The sequence below is a fragment of the Carassius auratus genome, chromosome 20, assembly GCF_003368295.1.
Source record: "Carassius auratus strain Wakin chromosome 20, ASM336829v1, whole genome shotgun sequence".
In the NCBI taxonomy this organism is placed as follows: Eukaryota; Metazoa; Chordata; class Actinopteri; order Cypriniformes; family Cyprinidae; genus Carassius; species Carassius auratus.
In genome coordinates this window covers 15,771,532-15,786,609 of record NC_039262.1, presented here as the reverse complement: position 1 = coordinate 15,786,609, position 15,078 = coordinate 15,771,532, and the positions used below count along the sequence as shown (strand labels likewise).

The following is a 15,078-nucleotide window of genomic DNA, read 5'->3' as shown; positions in this document are numbered from 1 at the left end:
TCCATGGGCCAAAGAGACTTTATTTCTGGTGTTAAGCTCCATCTTCAACATTGCAGGACGTTTGAGATACAAAATCCTTCACACTGATGGAAGACTCGTCTAACTTTAGTGCCACTACCGTTTGGGTGGAGTGTATGTTCCTTGACGTAGTTAAGATTATTGGTACTGGAGGAAAAGGGAGGACTGGTGGAGGCAGGGAAGGAGTTAAGTTAGGAGTCACGAAGTGTTCACTTCTGCTCAGGCATAAGGTCATCAATCGACTGGCCTGCCTCCAAGCGTTTCTCCATCTCTACAAGCAGCTTAACTCCATCCACTACCATCTGAACCAGCTCAACCTCAGAGAAGCCCAGACGGTCTGCGTTGGAGATGTCAAAGACACCACCTACTGCAGCAGTGTCAACTCCACCTGGAGATGAGAACAAGTTTAGTACTGGAGATTACATGCTGTACAGGTAACAGAACCGCAGGTGAACATGTACCTGTTCCACGCTTTTGGAGCCTCAGTCGCTTGAGGACCTCACCAAACTTCTCATGCTTGCTAAGGTTAGGAAGTTTGACATGAACGCCGCCACGCAACCCTGTGCCCAGGTTGGAGGGGCAGGTTAGGACGTAGCCCAAGTGCTCGTTCCACATGAACTCATGGCCCTTCTCTTTGAACAGCTCCTCGATCTGCAGGACAAACCAGTTAGGATTTAACAGTGTGCCAACACTGGAGATGCTGGTAATGCCGAAGAGCTCAGATTGATTAAAAACCCAACCTTCGTGAGGCCTGTGCAGAAGCGATTAAAGACTTCCTTCATGTTGCCACCTTTCTGCATGGAAATAACACGAAGGTGGTCTTCCTCATTCACCCAGACCAGGAATGTCTTGTTGTCATTGTGCCTATACAGCATTATGAAGAATCACTTTAGTCATTTAAAAACAAACTTTTGAAGTGGATCAAAACCGTTCAGCGTTGTCCCTAAACAAATGTGTTCTTGTCTTAAGACAACTTTGAACTTTTGATACACTTACAATGTTGAATCTGTACGATCAGATCTAGTTTTTTTTTTTTTTTTAAAGCACCAAAATGTTCATGTTCAGTTGAAGTCACTCATTAAATTGTTGTTCGTAATAAAAAGGAAAAACCAAATAATCTTTATACTGCAATAAATCAATTCTTTAAAAATGTTTTATTATATTAAGATGGCACCCAAACGCATCCATTTTCTAATACACATTTATTTAACAAAATACACAAAATATTAACTATAATATTAGCACCAACATGGATGTTTTCTTAGACCTCTCACTTAAACATTAAATGAAAATTCTAATGCATTATAAAAAAAAAAATAAAAAAAAAACAATCTTAATAGGTAAGAGAAAAATTTATAACTTTATAATATTAAAAGATAACCTAAAATGCATAAAAAAGGCCAACATAACTTTTCATATCAAGCTGGAATTACCCATTAAAAACGTTAGTACCGTATTTTTTGGACTATAAATCACACCTGAGTATAAGTCGCAATCCAAAAATACGTAATGGAGAAAAAAAAAAAAAAAAAAAAAAAAAAAATACAAAAAACGCACTCTAGTATAAGTCGCATTTATTTAGAACCAAGAGAAAACATTAACGTCTACAGCCGCCAGAGGGCGCCCTATGCTGCTTAGTGTAGGCTACAGGAGCAATGAGCAGTATAGGGCGCCCTCTCGCGGCTGTAGAAGGTTATGTTTTCTCTTGATTCATTTTTAGTTCATTTCAAATTAATTTTGATAAATAAGTCGCACCTGACTAGAAGTCGCAGGACCAGCCAAACAATTTAAAAAAAAAAAAAAAAAAAAAAAAAAAAAAAGTAGTCCGGAAAATACGGTAAATACTTAATTTATATACCGTAATAAATATTATATGATGACACCTAAATGTATCCATTTAGTAAGGAAGGAAAACAATCCTTTTAAAAAATAACGAGAAGAGTAATGGGCCCAAAAGCTCGGTCTTACTCACCAGATCCCTCTGGCATCGGGCCAGTCACGGGCCATCCCAGAGGCCAGCAGCAGTGGGGACACCGGCTTATCAAACAGGAAGTGGTCATCAATCAGCTGCTGCTGCTCCTCCTCTGTCATGTCCTTGAGGGCATAGTACTTTCCTTTAAGATCGCCATCAAGGGCTCCCAGAGCTGTGAAAAACCACAATACAACTGCATCATACAGAGTGGATGCTTCAGTCATCCATTTCTGCCCACTGCTCTCAAACCACTAATTATGAATCACGTGCATCCTGTGAAAACAGATGCCTAGACGAGCTCACCCTCAACGGACAGACCCTCGATGGCCCGTCTCTCCCCACGGCTGCAGTGAGGAGGGAGGCAGAAGCCACGGATGCTCCTGCCAGTTCGCACTCTGGAGCTCAGGACGTAGTTGGGGTCAAGGTCATCTCCACCCTATTAAAAAGCACCAAATTAACAGGCGACCATTTTAAAACGTTAAACCCAATTAGATGCACCAGACAGTCGTGGTGTACCTGGAGGTTGTCTGGGTTCAGATCAGTCTTGTGTTTGTCTGTGGGTTTGTATCCCCCATGGCGGTCCTCAATGATGGGGTCCAGGAGATCTTTGAACACTTCATACGTCTCCTCATCCCCAGCAACACAGCCCACAGTCATGATGAAAGGATGACCTGGAACACAAAAGATCAGCATGGTGACCATTTTCGGAAACTTTCACATAAAACGGATCGTCACACACAAAGGCTTAATGTAACCACACATCATGCTTCTCACATGGTTGGTCTTGCAGCAATCATGAGATTGGAGACAATTCCTTTTTTGTTGGACTTCAAATATAACACCTAAGACACTCACCCTAGCTTTCTCACTTCCTTTTAGTCAAATGCATGGGGGGTTAAAAAAAAAAAAAAAAACCTTTGCACTAGTCATCAGGAGGCATGAGGAAGCAGCAAAGGGTGCCAATCAGAATGTTAGTACAGTAGACCACAGCTAGGTTCAGTGGCTCTTCATTTGACACATCAGGCCCAAGAAAGCTTTGAATAGGACTATTACGTGCATGCGTTTTGAAAGCACCAAGCCTAAAAGGGCAAGAGTCCCTGGACTCATTAAGCTATGCAATTACCACATGACAATGAATATTGTAAATTCCATTACACAATTTGTTAAATGCATTAGTAAAGTATTTAGAGACCCACTGAATTATGCCTATTAGTAGCAAACGACTTCATTACAGCGCAGCCAGGAATCATGATTTTTTCTGAAAATTGCATTTGTTCGTTATTCGTGAGATAGATTGATTTTTTTTTTTTTTTTTTTTTTTTTTTTTTTACTTGCCAGTTGGCTGCAGGTGCTATTAGGGGGAGGGACATTCTCATTCTAGAGAACATGATTGGTCAAATACATTAGTGCCCGATGAGTCACCACATTTTTGGACACGTTAAAACCTATGGATTATTAGCAGCAAAACAAATCCTTCGACATTTGGTCACCCTGCACCCAAGCACCGGTTGATACGAAGCTAATCTGGCATTTTGAAGACGTGTCGTTTACCTGGGTTGTCCACCCCGGTTTGAATGACGTCATCCACGGTAAATCCGCTGGGGGTCTGTTTGTCCCGAAGGCTTTCGTACATCTCGAGCGTCAGCACCTTCGCCATGTGGTTGTTGTGCTGGCTGAGGTCGGGATACTCCTGCTCCGCGGTGTAGTTCATCTTCAGCTGATTGTGAGTGTTACCGAAAGGCATGGTTGCGTCTACCTGGTGCAGATATTTGGAAACAAGGACGCGTTAAAGGCGAATTCAAATCCGATTCGAGCACAAGCACAAAGCCAGCCCCTCAGCTGAATTAACAGTGACGTAACAGCATTAAAGCGCATTTTCTGAAACGGAGGAATTCGTTTAAATTCGCTTGAACGGTTACAGCATCAAACGGTCGTGGGATGACGACAAATGTGCCCGGTGACGTGTTATATCATGCAGCGCAGAAAATATGATGGAATGTAGAGCGCGCGACCGATAAGTGACGCATCATTACAAAGTGCATTCAAATGCATGCAGATATGGCACGTTATGTAAGGCCTCCTATGCATTACGAAGGTCTTGTATGGGAATCATTTATTATTTGAAGCATGCGTAATGCGCAACGTCTCCAAAGACCTTGCAGAGAAGGAGGCTGACTGCAAGGTCGTTGCTGATGTTTGGGACAAAAGCACCTTGTCATGCATGTATCCGCATTCTTTTGGCCAGCATACCATTTAAAGCGTTTAAATTGACATTACTATGCTCTCAACACGTTTAAATAATTTAGGAAAACATAAACAGCGCATTGCAAAATTGCCAACAGAGCTTAAACACACGATTTCTCTTTTAATATTGATGCGTTACTCCTTATACTTGAATGATTAATACAACTAACAAATTTATCATGTTTTTGTAAATTTATCTGGCAGCGTTATCACGTCATATTTTCTGAATATTATAATATCAATAAAGGCTTGATTTAGTGATCTCAAACAAAATCCATACCTTATACTGATTTTCTTTGGGAAAGCGTTATTAATCCTTCCTAAAATCCACCAGAACCCACACAAAGACTGATAATGGTGTCCAGAAATAAGCAGCTTTGTGGGGTTTTTATATCAAGCCCGAGCTCTCCTCTGATTGGACGCTATTTGAGTCCATTCATTCTATTGGACAATCACATGCACAGCATCCAGTATTTGCTTACATTGGTCACATGATGTTTTTCCTTGACGGCTCTTGTCATGATTGACAACAAAACTGAACAATGTGGAATTCGATCGCATGTATTTATCAGACTCTCTTGTCTAGCATCTAAACAACTGCGTGATCATAAAAATGTCTAACCTGGACCTACTATGAACCGAGTTCCCAATATTAGCTAGGTGTTTATAAATTCAGTTAGATTTATTAAGCCTATTTTTATTTTATTTATTTGTATTAAGAAAACCAACTTATATTAGTAGGTTACATTATAAAATGCTTATCAGATTGTGTGAGTATTTATTTATTTATTGCTGTAGTCTTCTTCACAGATCCCCTGGAAAACTTTGAGGGACCCCATATTCTGCTTTATTGTTCTGGCTGAATAATTATGCCACACCAAGTCTTTATAACTGTCTGTCTGTTTGTGTTTGTTTAGCTATATATCACCATAATGCACCATTACTTTGATGTAGTGTTGAAGTGGTTTTGTTTTCCCAGGAAATTAATTTTGGTTCGAGTTTATTGCTGGTTTCATATTGTCGTCTTGTAAATTACCTTCTGAAGCAGATCAGTGTTTATATGCTTCCGTCTCATTTGAAGCATTCTCCAATTTTGCTCCGTTACATGATACATTTGGCAGTATATGTATACAAATGAATATGAATTAACAAAATGCTTTAGTCTCTAAACAAAGTCATCAGTCTGCTGTGCTTTAGATTTCAGTGTAACTCAACCCTAAATCAAATCTTTCAGTAACCCAATATTCAGTTCAGTTCATTGTATCATTGGTATATTGTATATACACACTTTTTTGGTTAAATCAACTTTTATTCAGCAAGGACCATTTAAATTGATCAGTAGTGACAGTAAAGAGATTTATAATGTGTTATATTTGTTATTTACATTGAAGTAATGGCTGCTGAAAATGAAGCGTTGCCTTCAATAAATAGCTTTTTAAAATGTGAATTGTAATGATATTTTACAGTAGTACTGTTTTACTGTATTTTTAATCAAATAAATAAAAGTGTGTCTCAGCATAAGATACTTTACATTTTTTAGTAAAAAATCTTACTGACACCACACATTTAAACAATAGTGTGTTATCTACCATATATTTATAGTAGCCAAACCTGTAAGGATTTTGCATGAATATGTTGCTATAATTTGGATGTTGCTCCTTGTTTTGTCTCTGTCTCTGTATATTGCTAATGAGAACCTTCTGGATTTCCTGGATTTAAGGGACCACCTGCTGTGAAGGAAATAATATACTGCTCCTGTAAGTGTGAGGTTGTTGCCATTGTAAGTCTGAGCTGTGTATTTTTACTAGAGACACAGCTTTAACTATAGTGTCCTGCGCACAGTAAGCTCACCGAGGAGCTTAACCGTGGGCTCACGGAGAGACATCCATGCTGAGTAGATACTGCCATCTCCATAGTGCTTGATTTCTAGTGTAGTTCAATGCTGTTAGATGCTTTGTCAGAAATCACACAACGTACTGCTGTTTGTGTCATGTTAACCTGTATCTTTCTGTTTGTTTGTAGTAGTCTATCCCAGAAGGCCAAGCCCGACCACACCCATTTTTTCAGCTTCACTGAAGGTATGACACACGTCCCATGATGACTAGATTTCAATTTAGCATTAGCATTAGCATAACAACTGGTATGCTTGCAAATGAAGGCACTGTGAAATTTTCTTCGAATTCTTTTACGAAGAAAGTTTGATTTGAGAAAGAGAGAACATGTCTCCGAATGAAGCCTAAGTCTGCATCTGATGAGTATTCATGATGGCAGTGTTTTACCCCGTCAACCCTGTGGACTGTTTTTTTTCTTCCCGGTTCAGGGAGTGCACCGTAGTGTGCAGCAATCACATTTTGACAGGGTGAGACAAACGCTGATGTCATGGAGGGTCTAGGGCAGGATATTTTGCCTTTAGCTTGCTGGTTTTATAGTTGCAAAGCATTGGGCAGAATACTGATGGTTGAAAAACAACACCGCATGCATGCTAATGCAGAACAAAAGAGCAGCTAGAACAGCATGTCATGCTAATTGTCACCTTGAGAAGCTCACAAAGCACTACTAGAATAATGAAATCCTTTTCTCAGATCATTTTTTTTATTATACAGAAGGCTAACAGCCTACAAAGTTTCTCCCCATCCGCATTGTCTGTCAAGCCCTCCTGACAGGGAGCTGTCAAGATCACCCTGTCCTTCTTTTGAAATGTCTCATTTGCATTGCTCTTGAGCGCGTTTAATCCTTTTTTCTCCCCTCCTCCTCTTCATCAGTCACGTCTCTGAAGCTCTGTGTAAAGAACAAATCAGCACTATTTAATAACTGCACACAGGAAACCAAAAATTATTCAAATGTATTTAAATCTATTACTTATTCAAAACTCCTTTGGAAGGTGATTTTAATATAACCGCACCTCAGTGCTAAGCTTATGACCACCATTCAAAACTCTGAGGTCAGTAAGATTTTAAAAGGAAATTAATACTTTTATTTAGCAAGAACATATTGAAGACATTTATTATGTAACAAATCCTGATTTTTTTTTATCATGGTTTCCACAAAAATGTTAACGGGGTCATATGATGTTGCTAAAAAGAACATTTTGCTGTGTATTTGGTGTAATGCTATGTTTTTATGCGGTTTAAAAAAACAAATTATAGTATATTGTTGCTCCTCAATGCCCCACCTTTCTGAAATGCATAATTTTTACAAAACTCATCGTTCTGAAGAGCAAGGTGTGCTCTGATTGGCCAGCTATCCAGTGTGTTGTGATTGGCTGAATACCTCAAGTGTGAGACGGAAATGTTACGCCCCTTACTATACTGTGATGCCGTTTCCCAGCATGACCAAACAAAACCAAATAAAACCTATTACAAACGAGGCATTTGTTGCATCCAGTGGTGACATAATTACATAAGAAAGGTAAAAATTATGATAAAGTCAAAGTTATGCCAAAATAAAATTATGAGATACTAAAATACATAAAAGTCAAAATTATAAAAAAGTCAAAATTATGAAAAAAAGTCAAAATTATGAAATACTCATAATTCATATTTAGGACATAAAAGATTAAAACACTATGAAAACAAAATCGTAATAATTACAGTGAAAATTACGAAATACTAAGTCCTAATTATGAGATCAAAAGTACAAATTATGGAAAAAAAATAACTAAGTAAAAAAAATTATCAGATATTAAAACAATTATTTGATAAAGTACAAATTATGATTTAAAAAAAAATCATAATTATTAAATAAGTATGACTACAATATGACTACAAACAAATGACAAATATACAAATTATGATAAAATTATCATAATTTAATAAACATAAATATTCATTCAAGATCACACCAGCAAGTGTTAACAATCATGCAAAGCCTTTGAACAGCCATACCATATATACAGTCCTGAACCAAAACCCATGAAAGTTTAAAGCAGCCCCATATACAGTTGAGTGCTGCACTCTACAGTGTGTTCTTGTCCAGCTTCAGTCTCTCAGCTGAATACACTGTTGTTTGGTGCAGCGTCTGAAGGGCAGGCTCTCCACTCATGATTGGGCTCTGTCACTGCAGGAGGGACAGCAGTCTAGATTTATTATTCAAGATAATTGAGCTCTTATGAAAGCCGATGCTGACCTACATTCATTTGACTGGTTAAAATTTAAATGGCCTCTACCATTGCCAGCCTCTGTGACCACAATAGGTCGGGAGCAAGGGCAAAGCCAATCCTTACTGAGCATTGAATGGAGGAGCTGGAAAATTGGTTGCATCAAGCTGTTGGGTACAATAGCGCCTGCCATTTTGCTTGAAAGATTTGGGCAATCTGTCATGGTTGTACAGTTGTTTTCTAGTATTACATTACACCATGCACTAGTTCTGCACATCTTTAACAATTTATTATTCTGTATCCAATCTGGGTTAGGTGCTTCTACACCCTTGTTAATCATTTCCCACTGATTTTATAACAAATTATGGGGAAGGTTAGGTTTAGGGGTAGACGTTTAGTTAAGTCTATATTTTTGGACAATAATGTTGATCCCGGAACATGTGTTACTTGGCAAAATCACAGCGACCGAGCTGAAAGGGCCGTTACATTTCTGACTAGTGGTTGCGGTGTTTGGCCAATCACAATGCACTGGTTCAGCTGGCCAATCAGAACAGACTGCTCTTGTCGGAAGGAGGGACTTCGTGGAAAACCTCATGTTTGAAAGAGGCAGGGCAAAGAGGGCCTACAATAATGTATAGTATTTGAAAAATAATGTTTTTTTTAAACATTAAAGCATGTCAGCATATTCTTTTACACTAAACACACAAAATAATGATCTTTAAAAAAAGCATCATAGATGACCTCTTTAAACTATATAAACACATTTCATTACACAAAATAATGTTCTTTTTAGTAACATCATATGACCCCTTTAAAAACTATTAGTTTCTTTAGAGATACAACTTTTAAAGATGAAAAACCTGGAATATTCCTTAAAGATGGGATTGATTAAAGCACAGTGTAACAACATGCTTTGCTGGGTGTTGGTCTCTTTAGTACCAGACTCGCATATTAAACCATTAAGCACTCAGAAGCACTCTTATAATGGATCTCAAGTGAAAGTAAGACTTTCAGCCTTTCTGTGTCATGCTGCGGTTATGATTCCTTGTTTCAAGGTCCATAACATGTACGTTGTTTAGAGTAAGACATATTTTGCTTAATGTAGTGCACTTAGCTGACTCACAGAAAAACAGCTCTCAGCTGCAGATGGGATGGAGCTGCAACAAACACACTGCATTACATAACACACTCACATATTGTCTAATTCACTTACATTACACACACACTGTTTCTCACACAGCATGCGACGTCACAGTGATGTGCATGGGCTGTGCAGAGGGCTTGGTGTTTGTATCAGAGAATATCATTTCTGTAGCAGGTTTATATGATATGGAACAACCGCTCTCCACAAAATCTATATGGATCACTCTAATCGTGTTTTGAATTTCATAAGGAGTGGAGTGGGTGGGGTCTTTCTTTCTCTTTCTCTCTTTCTTCTGCTGGTGTCTTAGCTGGTCACGTGTGGAGGCATGCACATGATGCTACATGACAGCTCAGCTGACTTGCTCTACTGTGTAGCATTTAGTGCTGGCATTATATACAGCAGAAATCTCAAGCTGTGACTGTTTTGGAACAATCTGCATTTTGTGTGTGACTGTGTCCATCACAAAAAAAAAAAAAAAAAAACCTTTTAGGAGACTTGAGTAATATCAATTGAGTTGTGGCTATGCTAACAACACTAAACTCTAACAAGCATAAAGTACACAAGTACACTTTTAAATTACATTTTTATAACTAATTGTAGTTCTGTTTTTCCCCAGTTTTGGTTGACATTGTTTTTTTTTTTTTTTTTTGATCTAAGTCTAATGAATACCTTGACGTTTTCTGGAACATTGTTTTTTTGTGTGGGATTTTTTTCTGTTTTTTTCCTTTTAAGTTAAATCTGTGTTTGTAGAGTAAGTGTTGCTTCTGTATTGTTTTGCAATGTTCTGTTTTCTTTTTTTTTCTTTTTTTTCTTTTTTAATTGTTTATTTTAAAAAATCAGTTATTTTGAATTTAGATATTGAAAATGTTTGTACATTTTTGTAAATATTGTAAATTTTTACATGTAGATCATTTTTGCTGTCATCTAACACTGAATCAGTTACACTTTACAATGAAGTCTGATCAGTTAACATTAGTCAATGCATTAGCATGAACTAACAATGAGCAATGCATTTGTTGCAGTTTTTTGTAATCTTTGTTAATAGTTCACATTAGCTCATCCTGTACATTATGATGTTGTGATGCCTAAATTAAAAAAAACTTGATTTTAGTTTTCATTTGATGTTATTATTTAATTCATTTAGACAAAATAGTATATAATTAAATAATGATGAGTTTATCTTTTGTTTCTTTATTCTATTCTATCATGGGTGTAATGTTCTCATTTCATCATTGGAATGGAGCAGGTCTAACATTGGCCTCTCCTCTCTCTCTCTCTCTCTCTCTCTCTATCCCCCTCCTCCAGCTCCAGTGGGTTTGTCTAATCTGGAGTGGGAGTAAGGGAAAGGCTCATTTCTCCCTTAATACATCTTTAAATACTGTGTACAGCCTCCTGTTCCCCAAAACCACTTATTAGAGAGAATGATGGAGAGGGAAGAACCCAGTAACCTTCATCTGTCTGCTTCTCGTTTGGTTTTGCCCTGTGGCCGTGTTGGCCTATTTTTCCCCCGTTCTCTGCGCTGTAATTGATTTTTGAGTTAGGAGACAAAATTGGACCTACATGTCATCATGGTTCTCGCAGTCTGCTGCAGACGAGCTATCATTAGACCAGTGCAGAATAGAGCTCTCCTTCCTTCTCCACCTGCTGGACGTTCATTCACAGAGGCTCATTTGCATATGAACGCCATGGCTACTGTATTAATGAAACATTGCCTCCATTGTTGCTATGAGAACAAAAGCGGCGATGATGTCATGGCGCTCCTTTCACCTCTCCGCACTGGAAGATTAGCTGAGAGGACACAGCAGGCTGTGTGGAGTGGCTCATTATGAGTGAAGGCATGGTTCCCAGCCTCTGCACTGACTGGATGCCCACACAGTCTCCCTGCCAACCGTTCAGCAGAATGGTGGAAAATGCCACATTCAACCGATTCATGTCATTGTTCAAAAGGTCTTGAAAAGGCATGTGATATAGAAGCTTTTTGGCTTGGTTGCCCTGCTGATTGCCCTGATTAGATGTTTTCATTCCTTTATAGAGTTTTCTTGCAGTTGTACAAGACTGAAATGCTTTTGGAGGTTGCAACTTTATGCAAATGAGGGATGCTGGTGTAATGTACTTGAAGCAAATTGGTTATTCAATGTCATTTAGATGTTTGTATTAATGTTGTTTTATTTATTTAGGACTATTTACTGAATTTATTTAGTCTAATTTAATGAAATTTTATTGGTGATTGGAATCTGATTTTTCATGTATGTTTCAACTGTTTTAACATTTAGATTACCTTTATCATCTAACACTTCTTGAGTCTCATTTTTGAGACTTTAACTCATTTGAACAATCTAATAACACTGTTAAATGTAATTTTTAGCAAATCTCAAAAAGAATATCAATTTTTCATAATGTATATAATAATGTTGTGAAAACCATAGATTTTAGTGTAGTGTTTCATTTTTATTTATTTACATGAAATCCTGGAGGTTTGTGTAGGCATTTATGAGTTGACGAAAAGCTAATAATCTGTCAAATTAAATGTAAAATTAAAATAGATAAACATTATACATTTTTACGTAATTTCTAACATTTTTGTGGAGAGAAGTTTCCAAGGTTTTGGCATAAGCTCTACTGTTTGAATGAAAGGAAATAGTTTAAGATAAACAGTATTGTGAATTGAAAAATAAATTATTGTTAAAATTAATATAATTTTTTCTACTTCCCAGTAAAAATATGATTTTTAAAATATTTTTGTTTTCAGCTTTTAAAATTTGTGAAAAAATGAAATGATAATAATAATTTAAGTTCTTTTAAAAAATAAAGAAAAACGTTTACGTGCATATTATAAGGCCATAATCTATCATCAGAGAACCTTGAATGTGTCGTTAATGTGTCGTCATTATGTCATAATCTCAAAGGTGCTTTTCACTTTTTTGCTATTAACGAACCATTAACTATTACTTTTGCCTCAATAAACTCCTAATTTGCTGCTTATTAATAGCAAGATAGTTGTTAAGTTTAGGTATTGGGTATTAGAGATGAATATGGTCATGGAGAATATGTGCTTCATAGTAAACAGCCAGTATGTTAATAATAGGCATGCTAATTAGCAACTAGTTAATAGTGAGAATTGGTCTCTATACTAAATTGTTGCGTATTTTATGTCTAAAGGGCTTAGCTGACAAAAGAGAGTTTGGGATTCCTTGATTTAGATTGAGTAATGTTAATTAAATGTAATATTGGCCAATTATCGGTTAATGACCATGTTGGATTGAAATATAATTATCAGACAGAATTTTGATATTGGTGCGTTTATAGTTTCAGAAAACTGCTTGAGAGCAGACCATAATGAAGACAGCCACACTGGCTTTACAAAAGCAGCACATCTCTGGGGGTTTGGGCAGTTTTGAGCATTTCTTCCACATCAGTGAATGTGCAGTGTGAAGCTTGGGTTTATCTTTTACTTATTCTATCATTCTCCCCATTATCTCTCTAATCCCATCGTACAGTGAATTTCACATCCATTAAAGTGTTATATAATCATGTTTAATGCCAGTGTCCTTCATCTCGGTACTGAACGAGCTCAGAGCTCTTTGCCAACCCAATGCTAAAATGCTAACAGCAGATAATCTGCATAACATGCAAACAGCTTCAAAATGTTTCATTTTATCTGTATTACATGATCAATTAATCTTCAGAAAATTGTTCAAAAGATAAAAAAAAGCCATATTCTTTATGCTCTAAGATGCTTTTCTGTTTATCTTTTGAAGGGCAGGGCTATATGTCATAACCCCCACTATCACCTCCATAGTTTCATTCCCTTCATGTCTTTAAGCAATCTCTACTTGTCTAACAACTTCTAGGACATTACCAAGAATCCATCACTGTCAGAAGCATCCTCCTCCTAAACTTCCTTCTATTAAAAAAACACAACTTTGATTGGTTCTCCGGTGTACCTTCATTTATTTTTTCACAGCAAGTGTGAATGATGTATCTTGTCTCTATGAAAATCAAATTAAAAGCAAGTTGACTTAAACTACTGTTCAAATGTCTGGGGTCAGTAAGTCTCTCATGCTCAAACATACAGTAAAAAATCATATTAAAAATACTTTAAAAACTGTAATATTAACTTAAAATAACTGTTTTCTGTTTTAACATATTTGAAACTAATTTATTCCTGTGATGACAAAGCAGCATTTTCAGCATCATTACTAAAAAATAAAACCCCAAAATATTCCATTATTCCAAAATATTCAACAATTTTCAACTGGCCTTACTGAATTTATAAATATCAACGCACATTCATTCAGTTTGGCCAATTGAAACATTTAGATATGATCAGCCAGTAGAAACATTTGAGTTAGAGAGGTCTGAATTTTTTCAGTGTCACATGATCCTTTAGAAATCATTCTAATATGCTGATTTACTGCTTAAATTTTTTTTACTGACCCCAGACTTTTAAAATACTTTATTTTTTAAACGTTAGTAGTATATTGACCTAAGCTTCTTGTGTTGGAGTTATGTCTGCTTTAAATGGAATGAAAAATGAATAATAATATGTGTTCAGATGGTTTCAATTGGCCCTTTTCCAGCCCCTCCAACTGCATCCATACTTAACTTTTCATCCCAGCCAACATCACTATGGTTTAATTGATTGTAATGCAGCATCTTGATTGGGTTATGATCATGATTTATGGTATTATAAATAAATAAAGCCATGGGCATCTAGCCAAACTATTAAACTTGATCAACATTGTTTGGCTTGGCACCTGTCTTTAGTTTTCAGAGATCTTTGGACCTCCCGCTTCCCCTGTTGGCATTGCTTAACACACAGGAACACGGTACTGTGGCTTTCATGCCCACATCAAAAGTCCATGTGACAGTGTCGTCCTGTTTTCTTTTCAAAGCAAGATATTCATTAAACCTCTCTCATCTGACACCTGTGTCTGCCACCGAGCCATGGGAAATGCAGAGGATTTCAAAGCACCGTTGACAAGATGCATTCACAAAGGTTTGCAAAGTGTTTCAGGGACATGGGGAGCATGTCTGCTGACTGTAATTATCCTCTTGCATAATAGTTTGGTCTCGTTTGGTGCTTGTGTTCAAACCTGCACACCCTCACCTATCTCTCTCTGGATAACAGGCCATGAGGATGGAGGGAACTGGGACAGAGGAGGGGAGGTTGCAGCCCACCTGTGTCTGAAAGATTGAGTGTCTTTGCTCATTTTCCACCTACAAGCATTCTCACAGCTTCAGCTGTAAGCTTTGCTGCATTACAGACTATATTTAGTGCATTACAGCACTGTAAAAAATATATCCGTAAGGTAACAGAAACAGTACTGGTAGTTACCTGGACAATATCCATACATTTTACAGACATTTCTGTTAACTCTAAAACACAATGCAATCCAGTGTGAGATTCAAAATACATGTAAGATGCAAGGTTTTAGATGTTTTTTAAAATATATTTTCTATACATTTTATTAAATTTATAAAGTCTTTACTGTGTTGTGAAATGTATAATCTTACACAACCCAACATAAAGACGAGGTGTCAGTGAGCTGCCTCAGCAGCAGCCGTTTCGAGCTTGGAACGCATTTTGCCTTCCAAAACAGA

General features: G+C 37.2%; 1 protein-coding gene across 1 annotated transcript; it reads right to left on the bottom strand.

Annotated features, from left to right (window-relative positions):
* ckbb (creatine kinase, brain b) lies at positions 1-4,626 on the bottom strand. The gene is made up of 8 exons (XM_026291235.1): positions 4,515-4,626; positions 3,542-3,746; positions 2,507-2,661; positions 2,294-2,426; positions 1,991-2,162; positions 759-882; positions 480-669; positions 1-406 (listed from the first exon to the last, which is right to left on the bottom strand). Exons 2-8 carry the CDS (start codon positions 3,732-3,734, stop codon positions 228-230), a joined length of 1,146 nt encoding a protein of 381 aa, XP_026147020.1. The 5' UTR covers positions 3,735-3,746; positions 4,515-4,626; the 3' UTR covers positions 1-227.
* Between the last annotated feature and the right edge of the window lie 10,452 nt (positions 4,627-15,078).